The sequence below is a fragment of the Aptenodytes forsteri genome, unplaced genomic scaffold, assembly GCF_000699145.1.
Source record: "Aptenodytes forsteri isolate BGI_AS27 unplaced genomic scaffold, ASM69914v1 Scaffold80, whole genome shotgun sequence".
In the NCBI taxonomy this organism is placed as follows: Eukaryota; Metazoa; Chordata; class Aves; order Sphenisciformes; family Spheniscidae; genus Aptenodytes; species Aptenodytes forsteri.
The window spans coordinates 885,438-912,816 of NW_008795026.1; the positions used below are offsets into that span (position 1 = coordinate 885,438).

The 27,379-nt window shown below is 47.7% G+C and overlaps 2 protein-coding genes across 2 annotated transcripts in view; one reads left to right on the plus strand and one right to left on the minus strand.

Annotated features, from left to right (window-relative positions):
- The window catches only part of PLCD1 (phospholipase C delta 1), a 48,438-nt gene extending 42,755 nt beyond the window's left edge, over window positions 1-5,683 (plus strand). Inside the window, exons 13-15 of the mRNA XM_009275929.2 lie at window positions 382-514; window positions 3,608-3,757; window positions 4,135-5,683. Coding sequence (XP_009274204.1) covers window positions 382-514; window positions 3,608-3,757; window positions 4,135-4,226 — 375 coding nt within the window. The 3' untranslated portion in view covers window positions 4,227-5,683. The remainder of the gene's footprint in view (window positions 1-381; window positions 515-3,607; window positions 3,758-4,134) is intronic.
- Window positions 5,684-8,557: 2,874 nt separating this feature from the next.
- Window positions 8,558-27,379, minus strand: part of VILL (villin like) — a 35,656-nt gene continuing 16,834 nt past the window's right edge. The window contains exons 5-20 of the mRNA XM_009275930.1: window positions 26,216-26,324; window positions 25,766-25,876; window positions 24,443-24,642; window positions 24,277-24,355; window positions 22,787-22,885; window positions 20,324-20,477; window positions 19,190-19,290; window positions 18,306-18,443; window positions 17,593-17,751; window positions 16,516-16,695; window positions 15,617-15,762; window positions 14,710-14,854; window positions 13,831-14,019; window positions 11,474-11,542; window positions 10,310-10,567; window positions 8,558-9,030 (exon numbers count right to left, since the gene is read on the minus strand). Of these exons, the coding sequence (XP_009274205.1) occupies window positions 8,917-9,030; window positions 10,310-10,567; window positions 11,474-11,542; window positions 13,831-14,019; window positions 14,710-14,854; window positions 15,617-15,762; window positions 16,516-16,695; window positions 17,593-17,751; window positions 18,306-18,443; window positions 19,190-19,290; window positions 20,324-20,477; window positions 22,787-22,885; window positions 24,277-24,355; window positions 24,443-24,642; window positions 25,766-25,876; window positions 26,216-26,324 (2,251 nt within the window). The 3' untranslated portion in view covers window positions 8,558-8,916. The remainder of the gene's footprint in view (window positions 9,031-10,309; window positions 10,568-11,473; window positions 11,543-13,830; window positions 14,020-14,709; window positions 14,855-15,616; window positions 15,763-16,515; window positions 16,696-17,592; window positions 17,752-18,305; window positions 18,444-19,189; window positions 19,291-20,323; window positions 20,478-22,786; window positions 22,886-24,276; window positions 24,356-24,442; window positions 24,643-25,765; window positions 25,877-26,215; window positions 26,325-27,379) is intronic.

Sequence of the window (27,379 nt, forward strand, 5' to 3'; positions counted from 1 at the left end):
GCTTTCATCCTCCAGGGACTTACCACATGTTTAATGTTTGGCAATAGGAGAGGTTAATGACAATATCCACTGTCATTACAGAAACACACAAGCAGACATGCAGTCAACAGTCACCACTGTTGTTCCAAAGTATCATCTGATCACTGTGGGGACAGTTAGAAAAGTTGCCTGCCCCCTAGCCAGCTGGCTGGGCTGGAGCAATGTTCATTAGGTGCTTTGGCTCATGACACCTTCCTCTGAAGGATGTCACAACGCTGGCTCTGAAAGACCAGCACCAGCTTGTCACAACAGGTCCTCCACGCCTGGAGAAGGAGAGGGAAGTTTGCCAGGGAGCCCCCCCTCCTAATGATGTCCTGACCTCTTCCTCTGGTTCCTCCACAGATCATCTCTGGTCAGCAGCTGCCCAAGGTGAACAAAAGCAAAAACTCCATCGTTGACCCTAAAGTAACAGTAGAGATCCACGGTGTCCAACAGGATAACAACAAGAAGCAGACCAAAGTCATTGAAAACAATGGTAAGGGATTTTCTTCCACGCTGTGCTCCCCTGGGGCACTAACACTATGGTTTCATGTAGCAGAGTATTCCTTGCCAAGACTGCTGCCCTGTGGCCAGACCTGCCCAGGTGCACCCAAGCCTGCCATGCTAAGCAGATACATGAGATGCTGTTGGCCTACTTCAGTGCAGGGACCCTGGTTATAGACTGCTGGTGGCATGAACTAGCCCCACAGACTGATGTCCCCATGGAGAATTACTTGCAGAAGTTCTTTCCTCTCTTCTCTCTCTAAGATGTTTGGAGACAGAAATTCCCTACAAAACATCAGCGATATGAGTTGTTTTGAGGCTGGCTGCCAAATTTGCAGAGCTACAGCTTTGGAAGTGCTCTTTACCTCCATTCAGTTGGACTTGACCTGGGATGCACGGGTCCCCACCAAGATCTTCCCAGAGAAGGCTTCTTGTGTGGCTGATTTTATCCTGAAAGTGGCACAAACTCACAAAAGACTGAGGTTGCAAGGGACTTCGGAGGTGTCTGTTCCAGCCCCTGCCCAAAGAAGGACCATCCTCAAAGTTAACTCAAGTTGCTCAGGGTATTGCCCAGATAAATTTTGAATATCTCAAAAGATGGAGATTACCCAGACTCTCTGGGCTCTCTCAAGTGATCCAGTCTTTGATTGACCTCATGATAAAATAAGGTAACCCTATTCTTAACCAGAAGTTCCCCTGTTGCAGTTTGTGCCCATTATGCATCAAGCTTTTGCTGTGCACCTGTGAGAAGAGCCTGGCTCTATCTTCTCTATTAGGAGGTAGTGGAAGATGGCAATAATAACCCCCTTAGCCTTCTCCAGGTTGAATAACTCGACCTCTCTCCGCCTCTTCTCATATGGAACATAGTCTGTGCAAAAGGAGAACATTTCCTGTAGCTCAGAGCCTCCTCACAAGGCAGGGACACTGCATCTGCTCATCTTCTCTGCCAAAGTGGCACTGGTGCTAAATTAACGCACATTGCAGCAATGTTACAGGTTAGGGGTGAAAGCCATAAGCCCCCGTCTCCAAAGAGCTGGGCCCAAGCCTTACCCAGCACTGACCTCAGAGATTTCACGGACACTTCACCTCCCTGTGGACCATTTCTCATCGGTCAGACATGCCTGTGATTTCCCTCCGTGCAGTGAGGGTCTGAATACTGTGGCCTTCAGAGATTGTAGAGGGCAAGTTCAGCCCTCTCTCCTGTGGAGTAATGAGGCAGTAGGAGTCTGAAAAATCAGCCCTCGCCCTCCTGCTGACAAACACACACGTACATGTGTATATAAACACACACACACACACACAGAGCTTTTCTGCGTGGAGTAAGAGCCACGTGCTAGAAAGCTGGTGCATATTTTCCTCCCTGCTAACAATGTTTCCCTTTTCCTCTTTCCTGTTTGAGTAAATCTGGCCCAGCTCCTAAAGCTCACGGCCATTTCCATCACCTACTATGATTTTTATGTCTCGAGTGAAAGCTGTGTAGGGAACGTTTCAGACCTGCCAGGCCTGTTCCTCAGGGCTGCTCAGCACACCCAGCCCCACAGCCAGCCCTTGGCTGGCTGGAGTGATGCTGGAGTGATGCTGGAGGGATGCTGGAGGGATGCTGGAGGATGCTGGAGGGATGCTGGAGGGAGTGTTGCCCAATGGAAAGTGAATCAAACCATGAAAACATCAATGTTGGAAAGGGGCAACTGCAGAGAGGAGGTTGCATTTCATGGGTTGAGGTTTCAGATATGACCATGCTTCAGCAGCACACCTGGTTTGATGCTGGTGGGACTGAAGCATGGGCTGTGGGCACAGATCAGGCCCCAGCGGTGCAGCCGTGGAGCTCAAGAGGCTGTGGGAAGCTGTTGGCTCAGCAGCTCTAAGCATCTCACTATGGCTCCCATGGATGTCAATACAGTGAAACCTACTGTCCTAGGGCCAACGACTTTCCCTCGACTTTCATGATTTCTGCTCCCATGGGATCAGCAACACAGTTTTCCCAAGGATGAAGGGGGTCAGGAGCAGATGTGTGTTATCTGAACAGTCTAGCTGATTTAATCCCATGAAAGTCCAAATAAAGTGCACCAACCCAGCACAGGTATTTTGCTATGGCACTGTCCACAGGCCCATCTCGGCACCTTCGGGGCCAGCTGAAAGATCCCTGCCTCCTGCCGAATTGGCCGCAGACCCTCCGTGACCAGCAGGCTTGAGCTGACGTTTTGCTTTCCTCGGTCTTCCACTCTGCAGAGGCCGGGCCGATGGCAGCAGGGTTTCAAACAGGATGTCCTCTCCTCCTGTTTGTTTCTGGGGAGTGGTTTACTGAAACTGCAGAGAGCACCCGCTGTGACCTGGAGAGAGAGCACTGAGCTTGCTTTTCATCTGTTATCTGATGTGACAGTCTCAGTTTTGTTTGCTTTGTGAGTCCGGATCACAAGATCCTTGTCCGTAACAGAAGTGGGGCTAGTCTGGCTGTCTCAGACACTGGCCTTATACAGGGAGACATAAAACATTTTGTCCACAGACCTGATGATGCTTTTTGTAATCAGAAACTCCTCATTAGCCTTTCTTGCAGACAGGGAAACTGAGGCACAGGGTGGTGACAGATGGGCATACCTCAAGCACTCAGTGAGGCTTAAGGCCCCAGAAGGCTGTCACAACACAAAGGCGCAGCTCTCCTCTCTGCTCCCCCCTGGTTTAGGGCTGTAAAAATTTGCAGCTGGTCCAATGGCAACCAAAGACATCCATGTATCAGCCAGTGAGAGCCTGTGGAGCAGAGCTGAGTTCACCTCCCTCCTGCTCCTCGCTGCCTTCTGGGACCGTGGTGCTGAGGTCTGCAATGAGCAGCCTAAGCTGAAGGATTTATTAATACCAGGTAGCAAATCAGTGTCAGAGCTGGGAACAATGGTCTCGGCACCTCCTGAGACCTTTGGCATGTGTCGGATTAGGTTGGCAGTCAGGCAAAGTCTCCACCCATTTGCAAGCATCTCTGACCTCCATCCTTATCTGCCAACATCTCTGACCTCCATCCTTGCTTGTGAGCATCTCTCACCTTCTTCCTTGTTTGTGAGCAGCTCTGACCTCCATCCTTGTCTATGTTGCCCAGGCTTTAACCCAAAATGGGACGAAGAGTTTACATTTGACATAGAGATCCCTGCACTTGCCCTGGTCCGGTTTGTGGTGGAAGACTTTGACATGTCGACCAAGAACGATTTCATCGGGCAGTACACCCTTCCCTTCACTAGTCTGAAGCAAGGTAAGGGCCTGCTCCCTGTTCCTCACAACCACTGAGCCCTCTGGGAAGCTCCAGTGTCCTAGATGAGAGGTCCAGACCCATCACACCTCTGGTCAGAACAGGTCGTCTCTCTGGGGTATGGGCAAGATGATAAATGGTTTATTGGGCAGCTGTTAACGCTGTCTCCGGGGAAGGGATCCCCTTGTCACCAGTGGCCTCGGGCACGTTACATTACCAATGCTCAAAGACATGCCTCTCAGACCTACCTGTTCTGTGGGGTACTGGGAGCAAAACGCTCTCGGAGACAGGGAGATGTTTTTGCAGGGTCTTGGCAAACGTTAGCGAATGTTTTTCCGACTGGACTAAAGGCCACTTTCCATCTGTGTCTCTGCTTCCAGGTTACCGCCACATCCATCTTCTGACAAAGAATGGAGACCCGTACTCCTCCTCCACCCTCTTTGTGTACATCGATATCCAGGACTGTGATTAGCAGCTCAGCTCTTTCAGGGCACAGTGAACCTCGTTGCAGACCTAGAAGGAATTCAGCGTGCAAAGTCTGCCAATGTCAGGGTCCCGTTAAATCGCCAGTGCCTTCTCTGGAGCAGCACACGGTGCCCCATAGGACCCCTGATGTGAAATAGCCATCGACCTTCTCCCTTCTGCATGCTGGAAACATCCTAATGCTGCTGTTGAGATCAATCCTTTTGTACCTGTTCGACCAATCCAGCTGTGTTTTTAGTTCACTTTATTTAGTGTGATTTTTTAATTCTGCTTTTAGTGAGAGGATAGGGACTCCTTTTTAGCAAAGTACAGCTCTTGAGTTGGGTTTGGTCAGACATCTGGACAAAACACCCAACATCTGTGCAAGAAAATAATCCACCCCACCACTGAAATCAGTGGCCAGATGCCAGGTGACTTCTTGCAACTGCAGATGTCAGCCATCTTTCACCATATGAAGTCTGAAATGGGGACACAATTCTCCTCTTACCTGTTACAGATTAAAAAAGAAAGCTGCACTACAAAGGCCCATGTTATATCACTCGACTTTCCTTTTGTTTTATAATAAACATTATACATGAACACTACTCTGCCTGTGTGCCTGGCTCTCAGCCAGGTCGCTTTGCATTCAAAGACTGGCTCTTGTCCTGTGAAGGAGAAAGAAGCTGCCGAGCGGCAGGTTTCCCTCTAACCCAAAGTGAAACCCACTCAAAGGGACCTCAGAGAATGTCATTTGCCGATGACAGTGGAAATACGCTCAACTGACAGTAGGGCTTTTATTTAATGCAGTAGAACTTACTTTGTTTCTGTTTTTATAGAAAAATGTCATTTTTTAACACCGAGGAAGTTAGAAACCGTTGTAAATGTTAGCCTGGTCCCAACAGTTGCACTGTAGCGGTAACCTCGCACAAACAGACAAGAGTGTTTTGAACAGCAACACAGTATTTATGGCAAAAGGTGTTTTTTCTTCAAGTACAACTACAGAGTTAAGGGAATATTGTTGAAATGAAATAATATATATTTTGAAGTGCCAACTATGTTACTAACAATATGTTAGACTATTAAAAGTAAAAAAATCTGGAAAAGTCCAATTACTTGTCACTATTTGCCTCTTTGTCTTACTTGAATGCAACACGCATGAAGTTGGAGATAGATGTTCTTAATTTCTTAAAGCTATCAGTCTTTCTGAGGTTTTTCATGCCTAGCGATGGAGAGGACGGGCTGCTACCAAAGAGGTTGATGTCCTTTTAAACAAATTCCAGTCCACTCACTCCCCCACCTATTTTTGAGTCCAAGATAGCCTGGATTTAGTGATCCTTGGGCCCACTGCAAAACTGGGTTCCATTTAGTCCTACCTGGAGTTTGTTATGATGCAGTAGTCGTTGCTGGACACATTGATTTTTTCCTCTTCACTACAATATTGTGCGATGTTGTAAACCATTGCCAGATTAAATGTGAATTATATCCACAACTCAAAGGCTTATATTGAATTAATAACCAGCGGTTGAAAGAGTTCAAGAGTGGCAGAGGCTGCCGAGGCAGAACGGGCTGTCCTGCAGTGACACGGGCTCTCTCTCAGCTCACCTCTGGGATGGGGCATGTTGTATCAGGAGACTCATTTGAAGGCCAAGGCTGGAGCATCCTTGACTCCAACTCAGGGACAGTCTGAGTTCGGTCCCTGCTCCCAGGATGCTCTGAGCATTTTGTTTTAAGGAGCCATGGGATAAAAAGCATGAACAAAGGATACCCAGGACTGCCCTGTACTATGCAGGGAGCTTGCACCACGTGGCCTGAGGGCAGGCATGACCAGAGGCATTCCTGCCCCCTCACTCGTGTTGGCACCAGCTCTTGTGGGGCGAGTTGGATCAGCCCGCTGAGTTGGCTGAGAACAAATTATTTGCATTTTTGGTGCTGCAGGATTAGATTTCAGCTGGATTACGGAGCTAAACTGGCCCTCGCCTGCCTTCTGTGGCCAGCACTAGGGAAGTGGGGGACAAGGAGCAGGGAGAGATGTGAGGGCAGGAGCAGGACCACACTGTCCAGGGTCAGGGTGGGCTTAGATGCACTACACAGAGAAGCTAGGGTTTCCTCTACCTGTTGTGCACTTAAATAAAAGTAAGCAAGATTCATGGGAAGCAAGAACATCAGGTAGGAGAGTTGGGGGAAAACTACTGGAGCCAGGTGGGAAAGTTGCTGAAATGGAGGTGGGATGGACCAGAGCATGATGGACAATGCTGCAAGGTCTCCTCTCTCCCCAAAGGAAGGGACATAGTCCATGCCATTTTCAAGGGACCTCATCTCTGAGCAGATCAGGAAGTTCTGGAGCCCCACTCTAGGGAAGAGCTCTCATGAAAAGAGCAGCAGAAACAGGACATGGCCCGCCAAACACCACAGCAAAAGCGACAAGCGGCATGAAAGGCAGGACATGGGTGAGAAGCTTTCCTTTAGAAATCAGAGGCAGAGAGTAAAACCAACTCTCCCCATGAGAAGAAGAGAGCAGCAGCAGTTTCCAACAGGCCCAAATATCAGAAGGATCTACTATCTGTAAAATCCCACGCTGGTTTCCGAGTCCTGACAGGAGCGTTCCATTCATGTGTGCTGGTAAGCGTCATGGCAGCAGGAGTGAAAGCAACTTGTAGGGAACCATCCTAATCTCCCTAATCCAACTGTATTTCCACCGCTCTCCGTTTGATTGCATGATGCTCGTTAGACCTACAGTCATGGCTGATAGGTGGAATCACTGAGTTTTATTGAGTAGCACATGCAATTTGTTAATTTGGCAGCTGGCAGGAGCACACCGCAGCGGGGCGATGCAAATATTGTTGCTTCCAGCAGTGGCAATAAAGGCTAAAACAGGGATAATGTGCACTGATTGCATCCAGCATGAACACAACAGGAGCAATCATGAAGGTAGTTCGGCTGATTTGTGTCTCTGCTTGACTCTTACCTTATTCTGCACAGGGGGGTGGTTCAATGGGTTTTGGGCTGGACCCTCAAGCAGAAATGGGATGAAGTGGTGGCAGGAGCATGGAGGTAATGATGGGGTTGTGGCTTATTCGAAGCAACTACCAATTCTTAAACACAAAGATCTGTCCAGAAGACCCCATCGCCTGGAGGTCCCTGCCTCCAGCCCAGCCAGATGGTGACACTTCACCACTATTGCATGGTCCAGGGTGTTGCATGAGAGGTCTTCGCTCCTCAACTAACAGCTGCCTGCAGCTCCTTGGCTCCATCCCCACATCCCTGCATCAGGGTGGGCTGTCAGGCCAACTGCTGAATGGCCAAGTTCCCCTGTTCTTGGGCAACAAGGGGGCTTCAGGAGCAGGGTACATGGGCATGGGGAGACAAACGGTCCTGGCTATGTGGTGTTTGGGAACAAAGGGGGCCTCACCTCCTCAGTTTGTTCTTTTCTTTTCAAAAAAATCCCCAATCCCTTCAAGGACCAGGTGTTTGAATGATCTGTGGCCCTGCAGAGCTTTTCTCTACTGCTGGTCTACCCCACACACTGATCAAGGATGCTTAGAGTGATGTTGCTGTCTGTTTATTTGGAATCACCAATCAGGTTGGAAATGGGGTAGAGCTGCAAAACCACATCTTCTGGGTTTATAAACGTATGTGTTTCTTCCTTTTGTTTACAGCTGTATCCCTTAATCACTGATCACTCTCATTTCCCCCTGCCTTCCCCAATCAGACTGAGCTCGCAGTACGGAATGGGCACTCTCAGCCCCACGGACAGCACAGGGATGGAGCCCTGATAAAACCTTCAGTGGGACACACTCTGCCTCAGGTCATACCCAAAACCCTCCTGGCTTCCTCAAGCCTCTGGTCTGCAGGCAGGTGGACTCTTATGATCACCTGCACCTGGTCATGCTCAGGGAGGCCAGGTGAGATTGGAGATGCTGTCTGAATGAGAAAAAAATAGTCTGAGTCTTGTCTGACAGTCCAAATCAACAGCTGTGTCTAGCCCTTAGTCTCATCATCCTCTTGAAATAGATCAGCTAATAAATACGTTCTTAATAAGTGGGGTTTTTCCAAGCCAGGTTCTCATTTGTTTTACCTGCACATGGCTATGCATGTCAGTCTACAACTAATTCTTGCTGTGCTTTGGCAAGTAGTTTCTCTGCAAGGTGAGAAGGGACAGAACTGTCTTGTGTCACTCCATGGGCTACCCCATCACACGTCTGGCTACTCCATTACCTTTTTCCTGACCTCAGGGCTCCCCCTCTGTCCTCCTAGGGCTTCCCCTTCCTCTCCCCACCCAGAATTTGCATAGCAGCTGCAAGTGGCCCTTGTTTTGCCTAATTTTAAACTTCTACAAATGAAAGAAGATCATGACCTTGTGCGCGTGGCAATTTGCAAAACGGAGAGGAAAGAAGAGGCTACAATACGGTTGTGTGACACACTCTTGTCTTCATGGCTATCAGCAATAAAGTGTCAAAAAGAGGCAAAAACATCCTGCAAATTCATTCCTGCAAAAGGTTTTGCCTCCTTAGGTTCAGGGTTTGCAGGGAGAAAGGAGCCATCCCCCTAACAGTGGCTGTTGGAATAACTGCATTGGAGCTTGGCCTGATTGAGGTGTTGGGTTGGGTTCATTGAACAAACATCTGTACTCCTTCCCTGCAGCTCCTAAGAGAGCGACGGTTGGTCCCAGAGTCACTGGATGCCGGATGGCCCCTGCGGTCTCAGAAGAGTCCATATTGCTTCTTCTCATTCTGCTGCTTCCATTTGGGCATCTGGTAGAACTCGTCCTTGGACTTCCCAAAGATGTCATGGAAATCGGTATCGGAGAGATAGTACTGCAGTGGGAGGAGAGAGCAAGGAGAGGTCACCTTTGGCTTTTGCAGAGGCTGGGACACCACCATCGGCTGCATCCCTTCCTCACTGTGCCAGTGCTGACCCCTGACTCCAGGCCAACAGCTCCTGTCCTGCTGCCTGTCCTCGTGGTGGGAAGTAGAACGTCCCAGCAACTGTTCCTCATCCTGCTTCTCAAAGCACCAGGGGAATAAAAGCCCGCCAGCACAAAGGGATGCCCTGGTTTTGAGGGGTTAGCATGCTCTGGCTGGAAGTTGGTCCCTGCTAATCATACTGAGGCCAGAACAATTAATGGTGCATTGGAGAACTTCTGCTGGCCAAAGTTTTGGGTAGTTTCTTACGTAGTGATTCACAGTGAAAGCATCTCCCCCTCGCTCAGTTCCTCCCCCCCCCCCCCAAATATTCCACTGAAAATGTTCAGTCCCATTGCTGGAAAGACAGAAAATTTTGTAGGTAGCAGGCTCATCAGTGATACTGAGAAAGATCCTGTGGGAAATGGAGGTTGAGTTTTCCCCGGCATTTTGGGTACAAGAAAGGACTCACGTACAGCCCAGCTGAAATACAACCATTAGCACATGGGCATTGCCACGGGGCAGAGCTGCTGGCCCGGCCATGGATCAGCTCTCTGGCTGCGGGCGTTGGCCTTTGCCAGGAGATCTGGGGCAAGATATTGGTCAAACATGGGTTGTAGGGACTAGAGGGAATCGGTCCCTTTGTCCCCCCCACTGGCTTGCTTGGACTCAGCTACGTCGCCAAAATCCTTAGGCTGATCAGAAATTGGAGATGTGACGTCCCTCCCTGTCCCTGGATGGGCTTTGCTGAAATGCAAGCATTCTAACAAAAAAAAAAGAGATCCCTTCTGGAAGGAGTTTCAAATTAAAACAAACAAAGCAAAATGCAACTCCTGGCTTCATTCTCAGCTGTATCACCTTGTCTCGCAGGAGTTATACTTTTGAGTCTCTGTCCCTCCAAGGACAGAGGATGGGTGGCAGAATTAAACAACTCTACCAGAAGAAAATAGTTTGAAAATTAACGATTTAAAATTCATTTTTCTTAAAAAAAAAAAAAGATACTTCAACTAGGGTAAAACTACCACAATTTCCTCTCACATGAAGCTCCTGCTTTTTGATGAGACCTATGTGTCCAGCTAGCATCTCCCTGAGCCTGAAGCAGGACTTAATAGCCCAAAGTACCAGCACACTTTTAGCCAATGACTAAGTTCCAGGTTAAGCTACCAAGGCATCAAACCAGTAATGCTGTCACCTCTTTTTTAGTGGGATCCACGCCTTCTGGAAGTTCATCCACCGTCTTGTTCATCAGCACCTCTCGGGAGTAAATTTCTTCACCGTTAGGCACCAGGGAAGGGCTGCTGTTGCTGTTGTAGTTACCGCTATTGCTGTAGCTGTTGCTGTCACTGTGGTTGAAGTGTGATTTATACTCTGGCGAAGCACTTGCCATACTTGAACCAGCCAAGTTGGTCATGCTGAGGGTTCTCTTGTTCAGGCTGATGTTGTTAAGGTCCTGCCAAATGGAGGAAAACATGTCAAGGCAAGAAGGTCTGGCAGAGCAACTTGGGGGTTATCCCAGGACCTTTCTCTCTGCTGGGGTTGGGGGGACTGTCTCTGGCACAGACTATCTGTTGGTCTCTTGCTCCAAAGCGGCAAGGAGAAACTCCGAACTAAAACATTAGTCCAGCACCTCCATCAATGTTACATCTTGACGTTAGGACTGCTAAAAGCACAGCACTGATGAGAGCCCTTAGAAATAACTGAAGATACTTACTGTAGTCTCATTTTTCTCACGATAACAGCAGGAGAAGGTGTGTGTGGGAGGACAGAAGGTGAGATTAGGTATCTGCCATGTCTAAAACATCTAAATTACCTGTGTAGCCCTCCCTGACTTGTCCTCTCTCCTGGTTCAAAGCCCCTGACACTTTCTTCTGGCCTTCCTCCTGCCCCTGTCCAGGGCAGAGCCGATCCCATTTGACAATCGTGTTTGGGACTGTTGGGACCTTGTTTCCTCTGTGTTTTGTAGGATCTCCCATTGGGCTGTGCCCTTCTTGACCAGGGGCCCCTTGTCCGGGGTCTCAGGGGCCACAGCACTGCAAACGATACAATGCTTAACTGCACACTCTAGCTGCACATGCTTTTATTTGCATGTGTAGTTTAGAAAGCAGCTGGCCAGTCTCCTGCCCACAGATGCCTCTGCGCAGGACTGGAAAAGGCCCAGGAGATCTGGGTATATTTACGGGTTATTAATCATGTCTCCCTCTGCCTTCCACAGAGGAGCGCAGCTCTGATCCTGACAGCCTGAGGTCCCCATGCCTGCTCTGATCATTATGTCCTCTCCTTTGTGTGAACAGGCTGGGGGACGCGGTGGCGTTTAAACCCAGGCGTTACCCACCCATATGGTCGAGAAGCAACTCACCACTTTGATCTCGGCTATAGCCGACACATCTCCTAAGCTGTTCTTCATCTCCTCATAGGACTTGCCATCCTAAAGGTAAAGAGAGTTTTGAGAAGCACGGGCTGCCTTTAATTAGCACATGCTCCTGTTCTCTAACGGGGTCAGGAGATCACATGAATTTTAAAGCCCAGTGGTGCCCATTGAGGTGGCAGCTGGCGCCTCCTGCAAACCCCAGCTCCTGGAATCGGGAGACTGTGCCAGAATCTGAGCTTTCACTTGAAAACAAAGAAACAAATGGACTTTAGCCTTTGCAGTTGTACAGTAACAGGTGAAAACAGGAAAATTAAAGACTTTAGAGAGCAGAAGGCAAATAAAGAGAAATCATATTTACTGCTGGATTTAAATCTTTTAAATTTTAAATGAATCTTGCAATGCATGAAAATTTGGGGTAAAATAATATTCCTTTTTTTTTGCTTCCCTGATTCATTTAGCTAAAGCAGCAGATTTTTCAAAGCCTCAGTCCCTGACTTCTTGTAATTTGGTGCTATGTATTACCAGCTACCTCTTATTTCCTGAAAAAGGAATATACTAGATATATTGGCAAAGCTGATGACTGTGTTTTCCTAAGCAGCCAGGAGATGTCAGTTCTTAACAGAACCATCCAACAAAGTTCCCCAACAAGAACAAACAACATAAACACATGGACTGCAGAGCAAACAGATTTAGACCCAAAACTGAGCAATGAACACACACACCAGATGTTTCTGGGATGTCAACAGTTTGGATTGCTTGTCTGTAGTTGCTGAAGCTGCCTACAGGGGATATTTTTAGAGGCACATATTTTATGAGCTGTATCCTTGTTTTTCAGCAGTTCCTCAGAAAAAAACAAGTTCTGACCTTTGTTCTAAGCATCAACAGTGTTTTAAGGGTCAGTGCTCTGGGAGTTGCTGTCTTATCTGTCCAAATCCAGCTGTCAAGACAGGCTTTCTACCACCACACCGGTTGCAAAGAAAGACGATGCAAACCCAGCCACAGGAAAAAAAATAGTCTCTCTGTATGAGATTTCCTGCAGTGTGAAGTCCCCCGGGGACCTTCAACCCATTGCGCCGGCTGTCCCCCCTGGAGGCTCCAGCATGGGACTTCACTCACAGCCCTTTGGGCAACCAGAAGATGGGATGATTGCTTGTGAACCGGCTGAACGCTGATGTTCATAGAATAAAGCAGGAGCGAGAAGGGACGATCTTCTCGGTGGGGAAGGGTCTGGTAAAACACCACCTGGGAGCTGAGCTTTTCCCAGCTGCCCATCATCTATCTTTCTTTTTTTTTGTTTTGTTTTTTTTTTATTAAGCCGTGCACACCAGTGCCATCGGGTGGCAGGAATATAGGTGCACAGCCTGGCAGCATTGCTTCCACTTGGCTGTTTGCTATGAACCGATACTCTGGCTCCACTAACCACCAAAGCCCCTCCAGGATTGTCCTTTATTCCCAATACACTCTGTGCTGCAGCACCCAGCCCCCAGGCTGGCTGGACCGGCCGGTCCATGGTCTGCACGGGGTTAGTGCATTGCTCCTTCTTCCATCCAACCATGCTGTGCACAACCAGGGTTGGAGACTGGGTCCTGACAACACGTGGTGGGGCCCCATGCACTGGCCACGTGAGCAAATCTCTGCTCCGCGTTAGACTCCTGAGTTGATTTGAAGCCTGTGTGTTTGAAAGAGGAGAGAAAGGACCTCTCTCTTTACCAGGCAACTCCTGGGGCAGATTTCTATTTCTGTATAGCAGAGAGCTGGTATTTGTAAATCACCTTATGAGAAGAAGTTTTTTTTGTAGGGACCAAGGGTGACCTTGCTCAGGAGCTCCTGGGCTCTGATGGGCAGTCTGCAAACCTGAACACAAGACCTGTCTGCTCGCATCTTTCATTTTGCCAGAGTTTGCCCTTAAAGCTGGGTCATAAATTTTTCTCTGTGGCTGCATTTTGAAAAATGAACATTTTTTTTTTTCAATTTTCTTTATGATGTGGGGTGTTTCTGTTTTCAGTCTGAACTTGATTTTACTACTAGCTGCACCAAGCCACTTTTGGCTGAAATCACAAACCCGATTTGGAACCTAATATTTTTTAAAATAAAAATGTGAATATTGTAAATTCAGGCACATTTACTTATATTTGCAAAAGTCTCAGTTACACCAAACAGGTGGTGAACTTTTTGCTGGCAAAGGAGTAGAAGCTGCTCAGGTAGCACCAGGAAGCCATGAAGCTCAGGACATGCCATAGCGAGGTTTCGCTCCATGCACCGTAGAGGATATGTTCACTGACAATAACACCCTTTAAGCACCGCTGAGCACGTGTGCACACCACAGGGCTTTACCAGCAACTTACGCTCCATTTGTAGGGGTCCCAAGCGTTGAACCATCCTGTGAAGTTGAGGGGTTCATAGCCCTGCTTCACCAGTATTATTGGAGTTGCCAAGTCTCTCCCTGCCGGATGGGTCTTGAGATACTCCTTAGCCGAGGCAATTGCCTCGTTCCTCTCGTATGTGTTGGAGGCTTTGCCAACCCAAAGGAAAATCTGCAAGGAGAGAAGGTGTTGAAGATCAGCAAGTAGTTAGGATCTGTGCAGACACAGCTGTTTGTTCACCCCTGCCAACTGAAGCAGCGATAAGACAGGAATTGCTTTTTCCCAATAGTCCCCTGGGACTTTGATCCCAGATTTCCTCCCAGCCAAGAAGGATTTTGCATTTGAGACAGGTCCAAAGCATAAATATTTCAAAAAAAAAAAAAGCTCTCACATGCTTCAAGGTAGCTAAACTCAGTCCTTGCATGGCCAAAAAATCAAATGGCCTCAGAAAGTAAACCCCTCGGAGTCAGTTTCCAATAGTCTAAAGCAAGTCCTCGCCATCGGTGCTGGGAAAAGAGGGGAAGGGTTTCTGGGTGCCAACCCCTTGTATGAGCTGGCAAAGACTGGAGCAGGTCTAGCTCATCTTGCCTCCTTGCTCCACAAGGCATGGACCGGGTGTCTCCGTTTCCTCCTTTCTGAAACAGGGCTAGCAATACTACCTCAGTCGTGTGTTTTGTACCTGGGTGAGAACGACTGGGACATATGTCTGCTTGTCTGACCAAGCATCGTGAAGGGTTTGGAGATGGGACAGAAAGCATATTGCCCTCGGTTTCACATTGAATGATGGATTCAAACAAATCAAGCCATAACCTGTTTGAAAATACGTCTGGGGGAAAAGGAGGAGGAGGAGTCAGTGCTGACCTCTTCCCATGTGTCTAGCAGCATGACATCATCTTCGTCCAAGTCTTCCTGGCAGAAGCCCACCACCTCTGTCATGATGAATCGACCCGTCTGGTTTGAGCACTCGAAGAGGCGAGGCTGGTAGTGTGTGATTTGCTCTTGAAATCTTCCTCATGCATGGCAGGGAAAGAAAAAGCAAGAGAGATGGAAACCTTTCCCTCGTGGTTTACTGCAGGGCCCTGCCGCTACTTGTCATGACCTTGATGGAAGAGATGGGAACATGGCAACGCTCATCTGAGGGCCTGAAAGTTGGGCAATGTCAGGTCTCAGGGGATTCTCGAACCATTTTAACAATTTTTAAAGATAACTTTTTGTCCACCCAAAGAGAGCAAAAGCAGAACCCTTCTCTCTTTGTGGAGATGAGCCTGCTGTCAGGTGAAAGCCACATCAGACCACTTGGTTGCAAAGGAACACGTCACCTGCCCAGAGGGCTAGAGAAATCCAGGTTGTTCAAAAGCAGGTTTAGTTTCATGAATCTTCTGGGGCTGCCCATAAAGCTAATAATGGCTGGAAATGGAGCATGTGGTTCACGTAGCCCTTACGACAAGATACGGGATGGATTTACTGTGGGGAAAGGAGGGTGTAGCATACCCTTGTCTGCGGGGTTTGGATCTGGAGCTCCGACTTCACAGAAGTCCTGACCCAAAAACTACTAAAGAGACATCTTGGTGTGGTTTCTGACCAAGCTTTTGGCGATATCCTGACCTGGTGCTCCCTCTGGTGAGGACATGGTATCAAAGTGCTTACTCACTTTCCAGCAAAGTTTTGATCCCTTGATTAATGTTGCCTGGTCATGAGTAAGGGATCCTTTGATCCCTTGATTAATGTTGCCTGGTCAAGCCCAGAGGAACAAGCAGGTCACTATTACCTCTTTTCACTGGCGTAAGGTGCTTTGCCTCCCAAGGCTTCCCAGAACTCTGCTGGCTCTTGTCCTTCCAAAATGGTGTGCTTGTCCCGTTTGGAAACGATGTCAGCAACCATTTTTGCCATCTCCCTCTCATCTCCGCTGCATCCCTGTGTTCAGGACATAAGATTGAGGTGGAGTTAGGGACAGACTGGCAAAACTTATCTGTGGGGAAAAGCTGGCTTGGTCCTACGCTCCTCTGGAGAGTTTTAGACCTGCTTGAATGCTTTTGAGGGTCTTATCTGAGCTGGTCACTCAGAATCCATTTCTAGTCCTTGAAGGGACATTCAGTGCAGCCAATGGCATCTAGAGCAAAACTCATATAATCATAGAATGGTTTGGGTTGGAAGGGACCTTTAAAGATCATGTAGTCCAACCTCTCTGCCATGTGCAGGGACCTCTTTCACTAGATCAGGTTGCTCAAAGCCCCATCCAACCTGACCTTGAACACTTGAAATGATGGGGCATCTGCAACTTCTCTGGGCAACCCTTCTGCTTCGGTTTGATCTACCATCTCATCCTGAAACACATGACTAAAACAGGATAAATGAATATGCTCTAATCCTGGCTAATTTCTTACAGCTGGAGAACCTGGGGTGCTTTATTCAGCTGAAAGCTGTATGAACATCTAAAATGAGGTGAGGTGAACCCCAAGATGGGTTACTTCTGTAGAGAGAGGGCTGTGTTACTGCTGATCCTCCACAGACAGAGTCTTCTCCTGGGTGCACCTTCCTCCATTGAAATTAAAGGGCTACTTGCCCAAGGATACACGTCCACAGCTCAGTGGAGGTAGGAGACTCAAGCCCCACATCAGCAATTTCAGCTTCCTTCAGCTGCCTCCCCTGGACTCACTGCGGTCTCACCTTCCCGCACCACAGGTAGCAGACTTGACTGGTCGTCAGCAGGAAGACATCATTGGAGTTGAGCGAGGAGGCCCGGGCCGGCACCTCCGTGGCCTTTGTGTTCATCTCGTCCGTGCCCCTCACCTGGAAGAGGCGGATCGCCGGCTCGGGTGTGCTTTTCTGAGCCCGGCTTGTGCCGCCCTGCAAGAAAACAGAGGGAAGGATGGTGTTGGGAGGTGAGGAAGACACACAAATCCAGGGTGCGACTGGTTTGAGGAAGAAGGCTTTTGGGCTCACAGACCTCCGTGCTACTGCAACGACAGACCATAGTCCTGCACAGAGCAGGTGAGGAAATCCAAATACCTTCTGGTTCCAGGTCACAATAAACCCCACATGTTATAACTTCCACATTTCTCCCTGATGACTCTGAGTCTTGACCAATTCCCATCAAGATGCTCAAGTTCAATATGAGCAGATCTTAGTGTCTGCAAAGCATTTGTCATGTAAACTGGGCAAGGCAGCTGGACTCGGATTTCCAGCTGCGCTTGGCTTAGCTGAACATCTGCCATAGAAGCTGTGTGGTGGGACCAACATTGAGAGCTGAGGGCAATCCTCCTCTTCCCCAGCCATTTGCAACGTCTCCACCACAGATGTCAGCAGCCAAAGCAGCAAGTGAAGCGGGTTAGTAGTTAACTTGATATAATTCAGGCAGGGATGATTCAAATCATGTAACTGTTTGTAGGATATTTTGGAGGACCCTCTCTGGATTGTGCTATCTGTAATTTACAGCAAAATTGTCTTATTGTAATTCTGCAGAATATTTTGGAATAGAGTTGGAAAGAACATCACACATTAACGCTGGAGCTCAGGGGTGGGCAGCTGAGTCCGGGTCAGTCCAGGACTGTGTTTACACATATGGTGTTCAGACGATTTGGGAAGCAGTAGAAATGTTCCACCACTTCCATCTGCCAGCCCATGCAGACCTGGCAGGCTCCTTTCCTGAATATCAGCCCATTTTTCTGGACTATTTCCATTGCAACTGCCAAGCCACCATTGGTCCTTGCACCTTCCATTGCCCACGCGCGCAATCCACGTTACCTCGTAAATGACCAGCTTGCCCTTGAAGATCGCCAGGAAGTGTGTGGGCTCCTTGCCCATTGTCACGCGCACCTGCACAGCCTCATCCCCATGCTTCTTGTCCAGCTCGATGGCATTGAGGGCACAGGCGGTGATTTCATCCACAGAGGCATGGCGACCCTGGGGAAGAGAGAGATGGCACGGGCAACGTGATGAGGTGAAGGGTATAAAGCTCTGCACAATGTAACAGCTTGCCAATCCCAAGCCCTACATACAATATCATGAGATCAGAGTTAAAACTACAAGATGTTTGAATTTCATTTGCATTCTGGTTTTGGAGCCTCTAGCATCCCCTTTTCAAAGCTTTTCTCTGCATTCCAGGGGAGGAAAATATACTTTAAAAAGGAAAGCAGAGGTATTCAAATACTCACATGACTCCAGGAGCTGAGGCTTTAAGGGACGATCTGAAAGACTACAAAGTTTGACCTCAGCACTGTAAGCCCCATAATCCTTCACTATTTCTGTCTGACATTGCTGGCTCTCTGATGCCAGATTGGGCTCAGAGCGCCCATGCTGCCTACAAAGCACAACTTGGGATATTTGCAATGGACAACTGATGAGCAAAGAGCATGTGAGTTCTTCTGGATGCTTGCGATTTTTGCATGTAATTGCTTCCTTCAGTTTCAGGCTTCCAGCAGACACAGAACAGACCCTTCTGCTTTGGTTTGACCTACCTGCCACATGTAGAGCACATAGTGAGGCCTGCCTGATCTCAGGTAGGTGTACAGGACCAGGTAGCAATCACCCCCGTAGAACTGCCCGTATGTCTTGGGATTCACTGGCTGCATTTGCAAGTCCTCAATCCTCCACACCTAGTGAAAGAAACATCTTGGTGAGCAGCAGTGAAGTCAATGTGAAGACAAAGCACAGCCCCTTTACTAGCAGACCTCTGAAGTTCAGGTTTTTAGTTGGAAAGATAACCCTTCCTCCCCCTCCTTGATGCCAGCCTATGTTCCCTCAGCTTGATTAAGTGCTTGCTGGCAAAGTCAGGTCTCTCCGGTGACTGTCACAATACATGTGCCATTAATGGACTTTGAGCAGTCGGTGGCCCTCAAGGAGGAGCAGCCTCCAGGTCCCTCTCAGCCCCACAGCCCCTCTCTCAACCAGCTCCATCTTCCATGGGAGACCACAAGAATGGGAGAGGGGCCTCTGCTCTGCACAAGTTTGGTTGATATGGAGGAGACCACAAGAATGGGTGGTCTGCACAAGAACTCTGCTCTGCACAAGTTTGGTTGATATGGACCTAACTGGGAGACAGTGTGAGAAGGGGGTTAACTCTATCAGTCTCATGACCCCCACACACGGCAGGAGAGGAGTCATCCTAGTGACTGCTTTGCTCCACTGGTCATGGGTTGGAGGAGAAATGCCCCTGAGCTACTGCAACTGCTGCATCAGTTAGAGTTTGCAAGCACTTTGCTTTGGCTGCAGCCATGCTTCCTTGGGGAGGGTAGGTGGGCACACCTTCACAGCTCCATACAGCTGCTGTGTGTGAAAAGGCAGAGGTGTTTGGAAACACACTGATTATTGCATCCTCTGTCAGCAAAAGGAGCTCGCTCACCTCTATCTCCCCGGAGGCATCATCTACCATTCTCTGCTCAGCAGCTAGCTCCGGTCTGGCGTGGAGCTGAGTGGTGTCAAACTTCACCTGCTCCACCTTGGCTGCATGCACCAGCAGAATAAAAACAAGAGCCCAGTGAATGCCCAATACAAACCCTCTGCATCACCCTCACGCACACACACAATCATTATACATGCAAGAAAAACCTGGTCCGCAGTTGCAAAAAGCCAGTCTTGTCACCAGTAAGCCAATGTTGATTTTGGAATATGCAAGAGCTTACACACTCCAGTGTTGATCTGTTACAGGCTGGCAACTGGCCATATAGCGCGTTCCAGTGATGATTGGCTGGTAAAACTATTAGTTGTCTCCTGACTGAAAATTCATAATTGTTTTCCAAATCTATACATATTTCCCTCCTTTCAAAATGTCGCTTTCAGAAATAAAATGGCCGCATTTTGCCAGCTCATGATAAAGAGAGAATTTATGGACAGCACAGAGAGAGACAGAGGTGGAGAGAAAAGAGAGAACTTGCAAGGGAAGGAAATTTGCGTCTCCTAAGCTACTATTGATGGAGCCACTCAGCATCTCTGTCACCATCCCATCATTCATCAACAAGTTCTCTCTCTTCAGTATTGTTTACTCTTTGGGGTTAATGCATTGTAATATTCCCTTCAGCAGCGTGATAAATTGAGGCACCGTTTACACCTGGTGTAAATACAGAATAATTCCATTGACATCAGGAGGGTCTTGGGTGGATGCCAGTGTAAATGAAAACTGACTGTTGTTCAACGCTTCTTTATCAGGTTTGGCATTAGCCCTTCATAAAGAAAATTAGGAAGCTCTGCGAGTGTGAAATTTTGCATACAATTTTTCAGATGAGAGTGATCTTCTGCCAAAATTTACATTTGGAGTAAGTGGCAGTTTGGTTCATGTAAGAAGCCTCAGGAGTTCTGAACGTTGTTCAGTTCCTGAATCCTTTGCATCTACTGAAGAAGGTGGAAAATACAAGGCATGAGAAGAGTGTGCACTAGATTTTCAAGATACTGAAGGCAGGAGACAGTTAATGTGAATGATGTTCCCTCAGCAGTTGCTTAGTACAGGAAGGAAAGCCAAATTCAGGACAAACATGCTCACCAATTTTGCCAGTAGTGTAGACTTTGCCCAGTCCTTGTGTTTCGTCCTTTTCTGTCCACCTCTGGAAGAGCTGTTTAAACATGGCTGACTCTGCTCCATCATTGATCACTTCAATGTTGGTGGATGAAGGATAGCCTTTGGCTTGGATAAAACCCTAGTGGGGTTGAAAAAGGACATTAGTGGGGGGACACCGAGCTTTTTACAGACATGAGAAAAGGGATGTGGACCTGAACCAGCCCAAAAAGTGAACGCCCCCCACTGAAGACAGTGGCATGACCAAGGGCAGTATTCATCCCAAGACTTGCATTCAGACTCATAAACAGAGGTGTCTACAAGCTCTCACTGTAGTATCCATGTTTATGTCTGTATTTAGGGGACTGAACCCTACCCCTAGAGGCTGGTCACCTGGATCACATCCTAAACTTAATCTCTACATGGTTAAACCTTAGTCTTGAAGAAAATCTCACTCAATGGGTCTAATGAAAAGCCTCCTCCTCTATCTCAGACACCTCCATAGATGGCTTCTGGTGGATGGATCTAGGAGTGGAGGGGAGGGAGCAGTGATGGGGTCCACCCATGACCCAAGAGCCTAGTTCCGTTCTTTGCTTTTCTCTGAACTTTTTGTCCCTCTCTAAAACAGGAAGACTGTCCTCCCTGTAGCATGATAGAGAGCATGCATGCCAAGATAGTGAAGGGATGGAGGCAGCTAAGTACCCCAGAGCATGATGTGTGTTCTGAAGGGACTAAAGTCTCAGAAATATCTGGGGTTTTATCTTTTTTTTCCCCTAAAAACAAATAATTTCTTTGCAATAGAGTACTATTGAGTTAAAAGACTACTTCAACAGAGGTACTTGATACAATATGAGAGGGAAGAAAATGATCTGTGCTCTGCCACAATGCCGAAGTCATTGTTCAGTTTTGGGAACTGCTCTTGTGTTTATCTCAGCAGGCTCCAGGATGACCTGGAGGTACAGTGCTGACAGCCGTGGTTTGGGGAAGGAGCCTGATTGTGGGCTTCTGAGCATTCATCTCCTGCTGTAAATACTGCAGCCACACACTACCCCCAGGGAAAAGCAGAGCAGATGGTCTTCCCATCCCTCCCACCTGCCACACTGAAAGAAAGAGATATCTTTTGTTCTACATGTGTAGCTCAGGGCCAGAATTTGCACAGCTGATTGCCTACTAAAAAGCATAGGAGTTAAGCTTCTGAAAGGAACATAGAGGACTGTGAGGTAAGTTTTAAGGAAAACTTTTTCTAAGCTTTTCTTCTCCGAAGCAATAGGTGCAATCGGTATTGAAGCTGGGTGTCTCCAGGTAAGACCTTATTGAAGGTGGGGCCACTGAAGTTCAGTATCTCCTAGTAAGATCTCATTGAAGATGAGGCTGTTTATGGTCTTCACGTAAGTGAACAGATGAATTAAAAGCTAAGTTCCCTTGTAGCCTTCACTTCAACGTGCCAACTTGTAAATAAACTACAAAATGCCTTACTCGCTCAGGCTCCCTTGAGGCTAATTTTTTTCTGAAAGGAAGTGCTGAGGCATGCTCTGCCGGAAAATAACTGCATGGCAGCTCATCTGGAGGAGCGGCATAAGTGCCAGGGCACTATGCTGGTGTGTTCTACCTTAACATGAGCCCTGGTCTTACCTCAGGTTGGCCAATCTGAATTAATAGCAATTAATAACAGATCTCTTTCTACCCAGTGGAAGAGCCCTGTATCATCTTCGAATTCACACGCAAAACCTGGGCCCAGACCCATTGGTGTTGCGAAAAAGACTTGTTGCCTGTAATGGACTTGTGGTTGAGGGCTGTAGCACCTACATAAAAGGTCTGGCTTTTCCAGAGAGCCCAAGTAATCGAGTTCCCCGCTGACTCGCCCAAGGTGTTACTCTTGGTTGGGAACACAAGAGATGCCTCTCAGGGTCAGAGCAGTGGTCCGTGCTGCCTGGAACAGTGGCATTAAGAGACGCTGTTTAGTGAGCACACTGAGCTTGGTGGCTGTCTTCAGTGTGATCCCTTCACTCTCCCCAGCATCCACAATATTGGGTCATGGATGTTAGAGAGGATATAAGAGCCCCTTTAATGTCTGTTTATGGACCTGTTGACCAGGACTTTGTCTAATCCCATCTCGACCCTGCTGATACTCTCTGCCTCCACCATCTCTTGAATCAACAAATTCCAGAAGTCCACCATTTACTGTGTAACAAAGTATTTTCTTTTATACTTTCTTTTCTTTAATGAATTTCTCCCTAGTTTTAGTGGCAGGTCTCAGTTCTAGTGCAATTTGGTGACTAACAATTTTGTGTTTATGTCATCACGCCTCCCTTCCTTAGATGTATAACTTCTCTCTCTGTTATTACACAGGCCAGCTCCTCAAGACCTACACTTAATTGTAATTAGTGGACAGATCTAGATTAGCACTTAGTTAACCTCCCATGACATTGTTTGCACTATATTACAACTCACCACAGCTCGAGTGAAGGCTGCTTTTTTCTCTTCCAGGCTGGAGGCTTTTCCTCTCCAGACGTAAATCTTAAAACCACCTTGGTCTAAAATGTAGCAGTCCTGAGGTGAAACAGAAAAAAGAGACGTAAAAAGCTCTGCGCATGCAAAGGTCCTCATTTGTGACCCACTCAGGTTGGATCCTTCTTGAAGATTTAGATTAGATGCAGATCTAGCTCATTTCCTTGCCTTGCAGAGCTCTAACCCTGGTGCAACCATTAGCAGAGGCAACAGAGGATTAATTTACTGTGGTTCATAAATGGGCTACAACTACCATCAACCCTACAGTGCAGGGGTTCATGGGTACGCTGACTTTGCGAGCACACCTGACCCAGGCAGCTACGCTTTAACTGTAATGAGTTAAAATATGTATTTTTCTTAGGCATTGCTCAAAACTGGCCATTACCATCTCATGAGATATGTTCCCAAACCAACAAAAACACCAGCTCCAAAAGGCTCCAGGAGAAGTGTATGCTGAAATATCATCCTCGGCCTGCTGTGCTTCAGCACTGCTGATGGTGGTGCTCATTTATGCCAAATCTGCTACTAAAGGAGCAGGAAAAGGCCAAGTTAGACCTCTTCTGCATGACTGTTTTGTGTCCCCGATCCAGAGCTAAGTGTTGCATCGTTGTGAACGCAGCAGGATCCCGAACCAGAAGGAGATGAGATGGCCGCCAGGTAGCCTGTCTCCACCGCAGAGAGCTGGTGCTCTAAACTGACAACCCACTGTGTGACCAAAGGCTTCTCGTTTGTCAAACTGAACTTTGACAAGAAAAGCAAAAGCTTCATACGTCTGTACAAGGAGACTGAGATTTAACACTGGCTGACACCAGGGTGAGTAAGGGAGCTGGAGCCTTGCAGCACAACACTGTTTCGGAACAGGCTGGTTTGCATTGCAAAGAATTAAGGATGAGCAATTCTCTGCCAAATTTTAGCCAGAAGGATATTAGGAAAGCCTCTGTTTTCTGAAAGCCTTTGGACAGAGGGTCTGTAAGGAATCTCCTTCCAGGGTGGGTCACTGAGACCAGCCACTTGCTACAGCAGGAAAACATATCTTCATGATTTTGTGAGCAGAGTATTTATTTGCTCTGAATTCTGCAGATGGTGGGCTATCCCCGAACATCAGGTATTAAGAAGCCTAATTTCCATCTGGAATTTATTCCTGGCCAGCAGCTCTCCTTGACTCTGATTGCCAAGCTAATATCATCCTTGGCTGAGAGGGTCAATTTGCCATCTCTTGTTAAAGTAGCTTCAACGCATCGCCGACCTTTGGCCACTGAGGTTGTAGTAGGGCTAAGCTGTCCTGTTTTCAGAGGACACCTGATAAACCTGAGTGATGAAAGGGCTGATAATTTTCAGGAAACGGGGTATCCCATCGAAACAGGTGCTCAGCTGAAAATAAAGCAAGCCACAGCATCCTTTTCTCTCTGTAAGGGCTGATGGCTTTATCTCACCTCGTGCTGGAGCAGATCCTGTGTCAGGGGCCGGGTGGCTATCTCTTGTACCACCAGGTCATTGTCCTTCTCGTAGACACTGAAAGACAGAGTCACCGAGCCGAGTCAGGCTTCACAGCACTCGCCGGGAGAAAGGATAGGGTTTGGAGCCCATCCCCAGACTTACTGGTAGAGCCGGACATTTGCTTTCTGCAGCTCATCTGCTTTCGCATCCGGGATGGCGTCTCGGAGCTCCCCGCGCCTCTCACCCAGCACCATCTTCATGATCTGCATGAGGTCTGGGGAGTCTTTCTCGTTGTCAATGATGCCGATTTGAGCGCGGCCGCCTCTTTCGCTGTCCCTGATGCTGCGAGCCAGCGCAAGACCCTGCACAAGGATCAGCAGGGGGTAAGTGCTGATGCAGACAACAAATTCAGCAAGCCTCAGACCTAGAGCAATGACTGAGCACCGATAGTCCAAGCCAGATTACCACAGCTTTCTGAAGCTTCTAGTGTCCTTCAAATTTAGCTATTAAAAAAGGGGATGTGTCTATAACGCCTGCTTATTAACTAACTTTCAGGAAAATATTGCTTATTATAGTCACTATTGGTGCTTGCTCCCACAGGGCACAGGCACGTGGTAGCCACAGCAGGTCTGGCCTATGTGTGACTGTACATAAGCAGGTCCAATGATCTTGTGAGATGGTCTGGAAGAGAGACGCACGCATGCTGAGGACAATGAGGCTTTCTTTGTCTCTTCTCCACTCTCCATGGGATCTTCTCCTCTAGCTGTTGTGTCCTGGAAAATCGCCTTACCTGTGAAGCTTCCCCCTCTCCTAGCTCATCAGGTGACACCATGTGAAGAGCAGACCCGCCTGCTTTTTAATGTGTACAATGACTGGCTATGAGTTTGGCCACCAACTTTGCTGATGACCCATTGATATATCTTGCTTTATTACATCTCTGTATCTTGGTTCTTCTAGCAGTAAAATAAGGATAATGACCCCTTTGCAAAGTGCCTTGAGAACTATGGGTCTGACCTGTCAACACCTGGGTTATGTATTCCTACTTGTCTCATACTGAGCAAGCTGGAATGATGTAAAAAACCATTAAAATTCATGTACCCCTGGTGTAGTTACTGCAGCTAAACCTACTGGTGTTGTTGACTTTTTAGTCCTATGTCATGCAAACTACAGGGCACAGAGGGATGGAGATGGACCTCCCCAGAGGGAGCTGGATGCCTTTCTGGAGCCGGAGCTAGTGATGTGCCCACAGCCACCCGTGAAACCCAAGCTGAGACCAGGTCTGAATTGGAGCAAAGCACTTCCCTGGGCCTCTGATACCAGCAGATGGGCAAGTAGAATATTTACCATGATTTTCTCTGTTCGTCTCTGTGTTGCTGGTTTTACTGAGATCTTCACTGTGCAAACATTGAGCGGTGTTTCTCTACCTTTTTTTCCAGGCATCAAAAAGTACCGCTAGTAAACTAAGTGGCTTTTGCCTTTACTCACCCTGGATTTCTCAGCAATGCTGCAGTTGGGTCCATTCCACTGAATCAGCACTTTCCCAAGGTCCAGCAAGAAAACATCACCCTTATTGAAACTGTCCCAGGAAAGCGCTACCTGTCACGGGGAAATGAAAGCGTTCAGCAAACTGGGGAGGACAACAAGAGCTGCAGGAGACAAGCAGGAGACAAGTCACAGCCGTTGCGAACTTGCCTTTGGGGATGTAACAACTGGTCTGCAATGACATGCTCATTTTTCTAGCACTCAGCTATTCACTGAGCCCAATGGCTTCTCTCACGATAATACCAAACCCCCGAGTGAGGTCTTGGAAACTACACTGTAGTAGGGGTCCTTGAGCAGAGATGAGCTATCCAGCAGGCAAACCTGGTCGAAAGTGAGCGGAGGAGGAGAGGCAAGGAGAAATGATCCACAAGGAGAGTGGGCTCTTCTTCTTACCTCTGTGGCTGACACGTGCTTCTTCCCCTTGACATGAAGAAGACGCTTGATGTTGTACATATTGGTCTCCACATGCTTAAATCCTGAAGCCACTCCTCCCTTCTTGTAGCTGTTTTGTAGCAGAGAATAAAGAGTTAGACCTGGTTAGAAAATACCTTCCCCTCTATCCTCTGAGAACATCTCATGCTTTTGGTATCAACTAAGAAATCTAGAGCCAATATAATCTCCAAGTCCTAAAAATGGAATGTCAAATGCTGTGTTGCCTCACTCTACTGTTCATAGTCTCTGGTCAGGCCATGACTCCTCACGGTGTCCATCCACCTGGTATGGGTGTTGTGTTGCTGTTGTGCATCTTGGGAGAAGGTGTGTAGATGAACAGGCAGGTCAGGGATGGCAATGGAGACATTGCCAAGGAAGTCCCAGAGCCTTTTTTACATTTTTTGGGCAAGTCTAACCCACTTCTACATATCCTAGACTATTTTAGAGAACAGATCCAATGTTCATACTAAAGTAATAATTGATACAATGTAGTTGCCATTTAAGGGAAAAAGAGACAATTGCTGAGAGTCTTATAGTTTTTGCCATGTGGCTAATATATATATTTTATCATAGCTTGGAAGAAATTGGCAAACGTGGTCAGGCATGCGAGTGGTTCACAGTACTTTAGACTTATTTGGCCCAGTTTAACATATCCACGGAAGGATGCTCTGGTAATTAGTCCACCTGTCAAGGTGTCGAAAGAGCCTGCTTTAATTTCTCATTCTGTCTCAGACTTCCTGATTGACCTTAGGGATGTGGTTTAGACCAAGATGAAGTCTAACTCATACTGATTTCAGAGGCAGATAGGTTTCCAAATAGACTTCTAAACCTACATGTTTTTGAAGGTCTGACTTTTAGTCCTTTGTTGTCCCTTACTCATCTTTAAGATGAGGGTAAAAGCATTTTTCTGTCTCACAAAAGGCCTGAGGAAACTCATGAGAGGTTGTAGAGATGCACAATACAGAGGTATCAAAAGCCAGACTGGGATATAGGGTATTGACTGAGGATGGGTCTTCATCTGAGTTTTCTTCAGCTGTTTAAAAGCAAGGCACTTAGCGTGTTTATTGCCAGTGAAGGTCCTCCTGGAGAACAGCTATTGGAGACACCTTCCAAAGACCCCAAAGT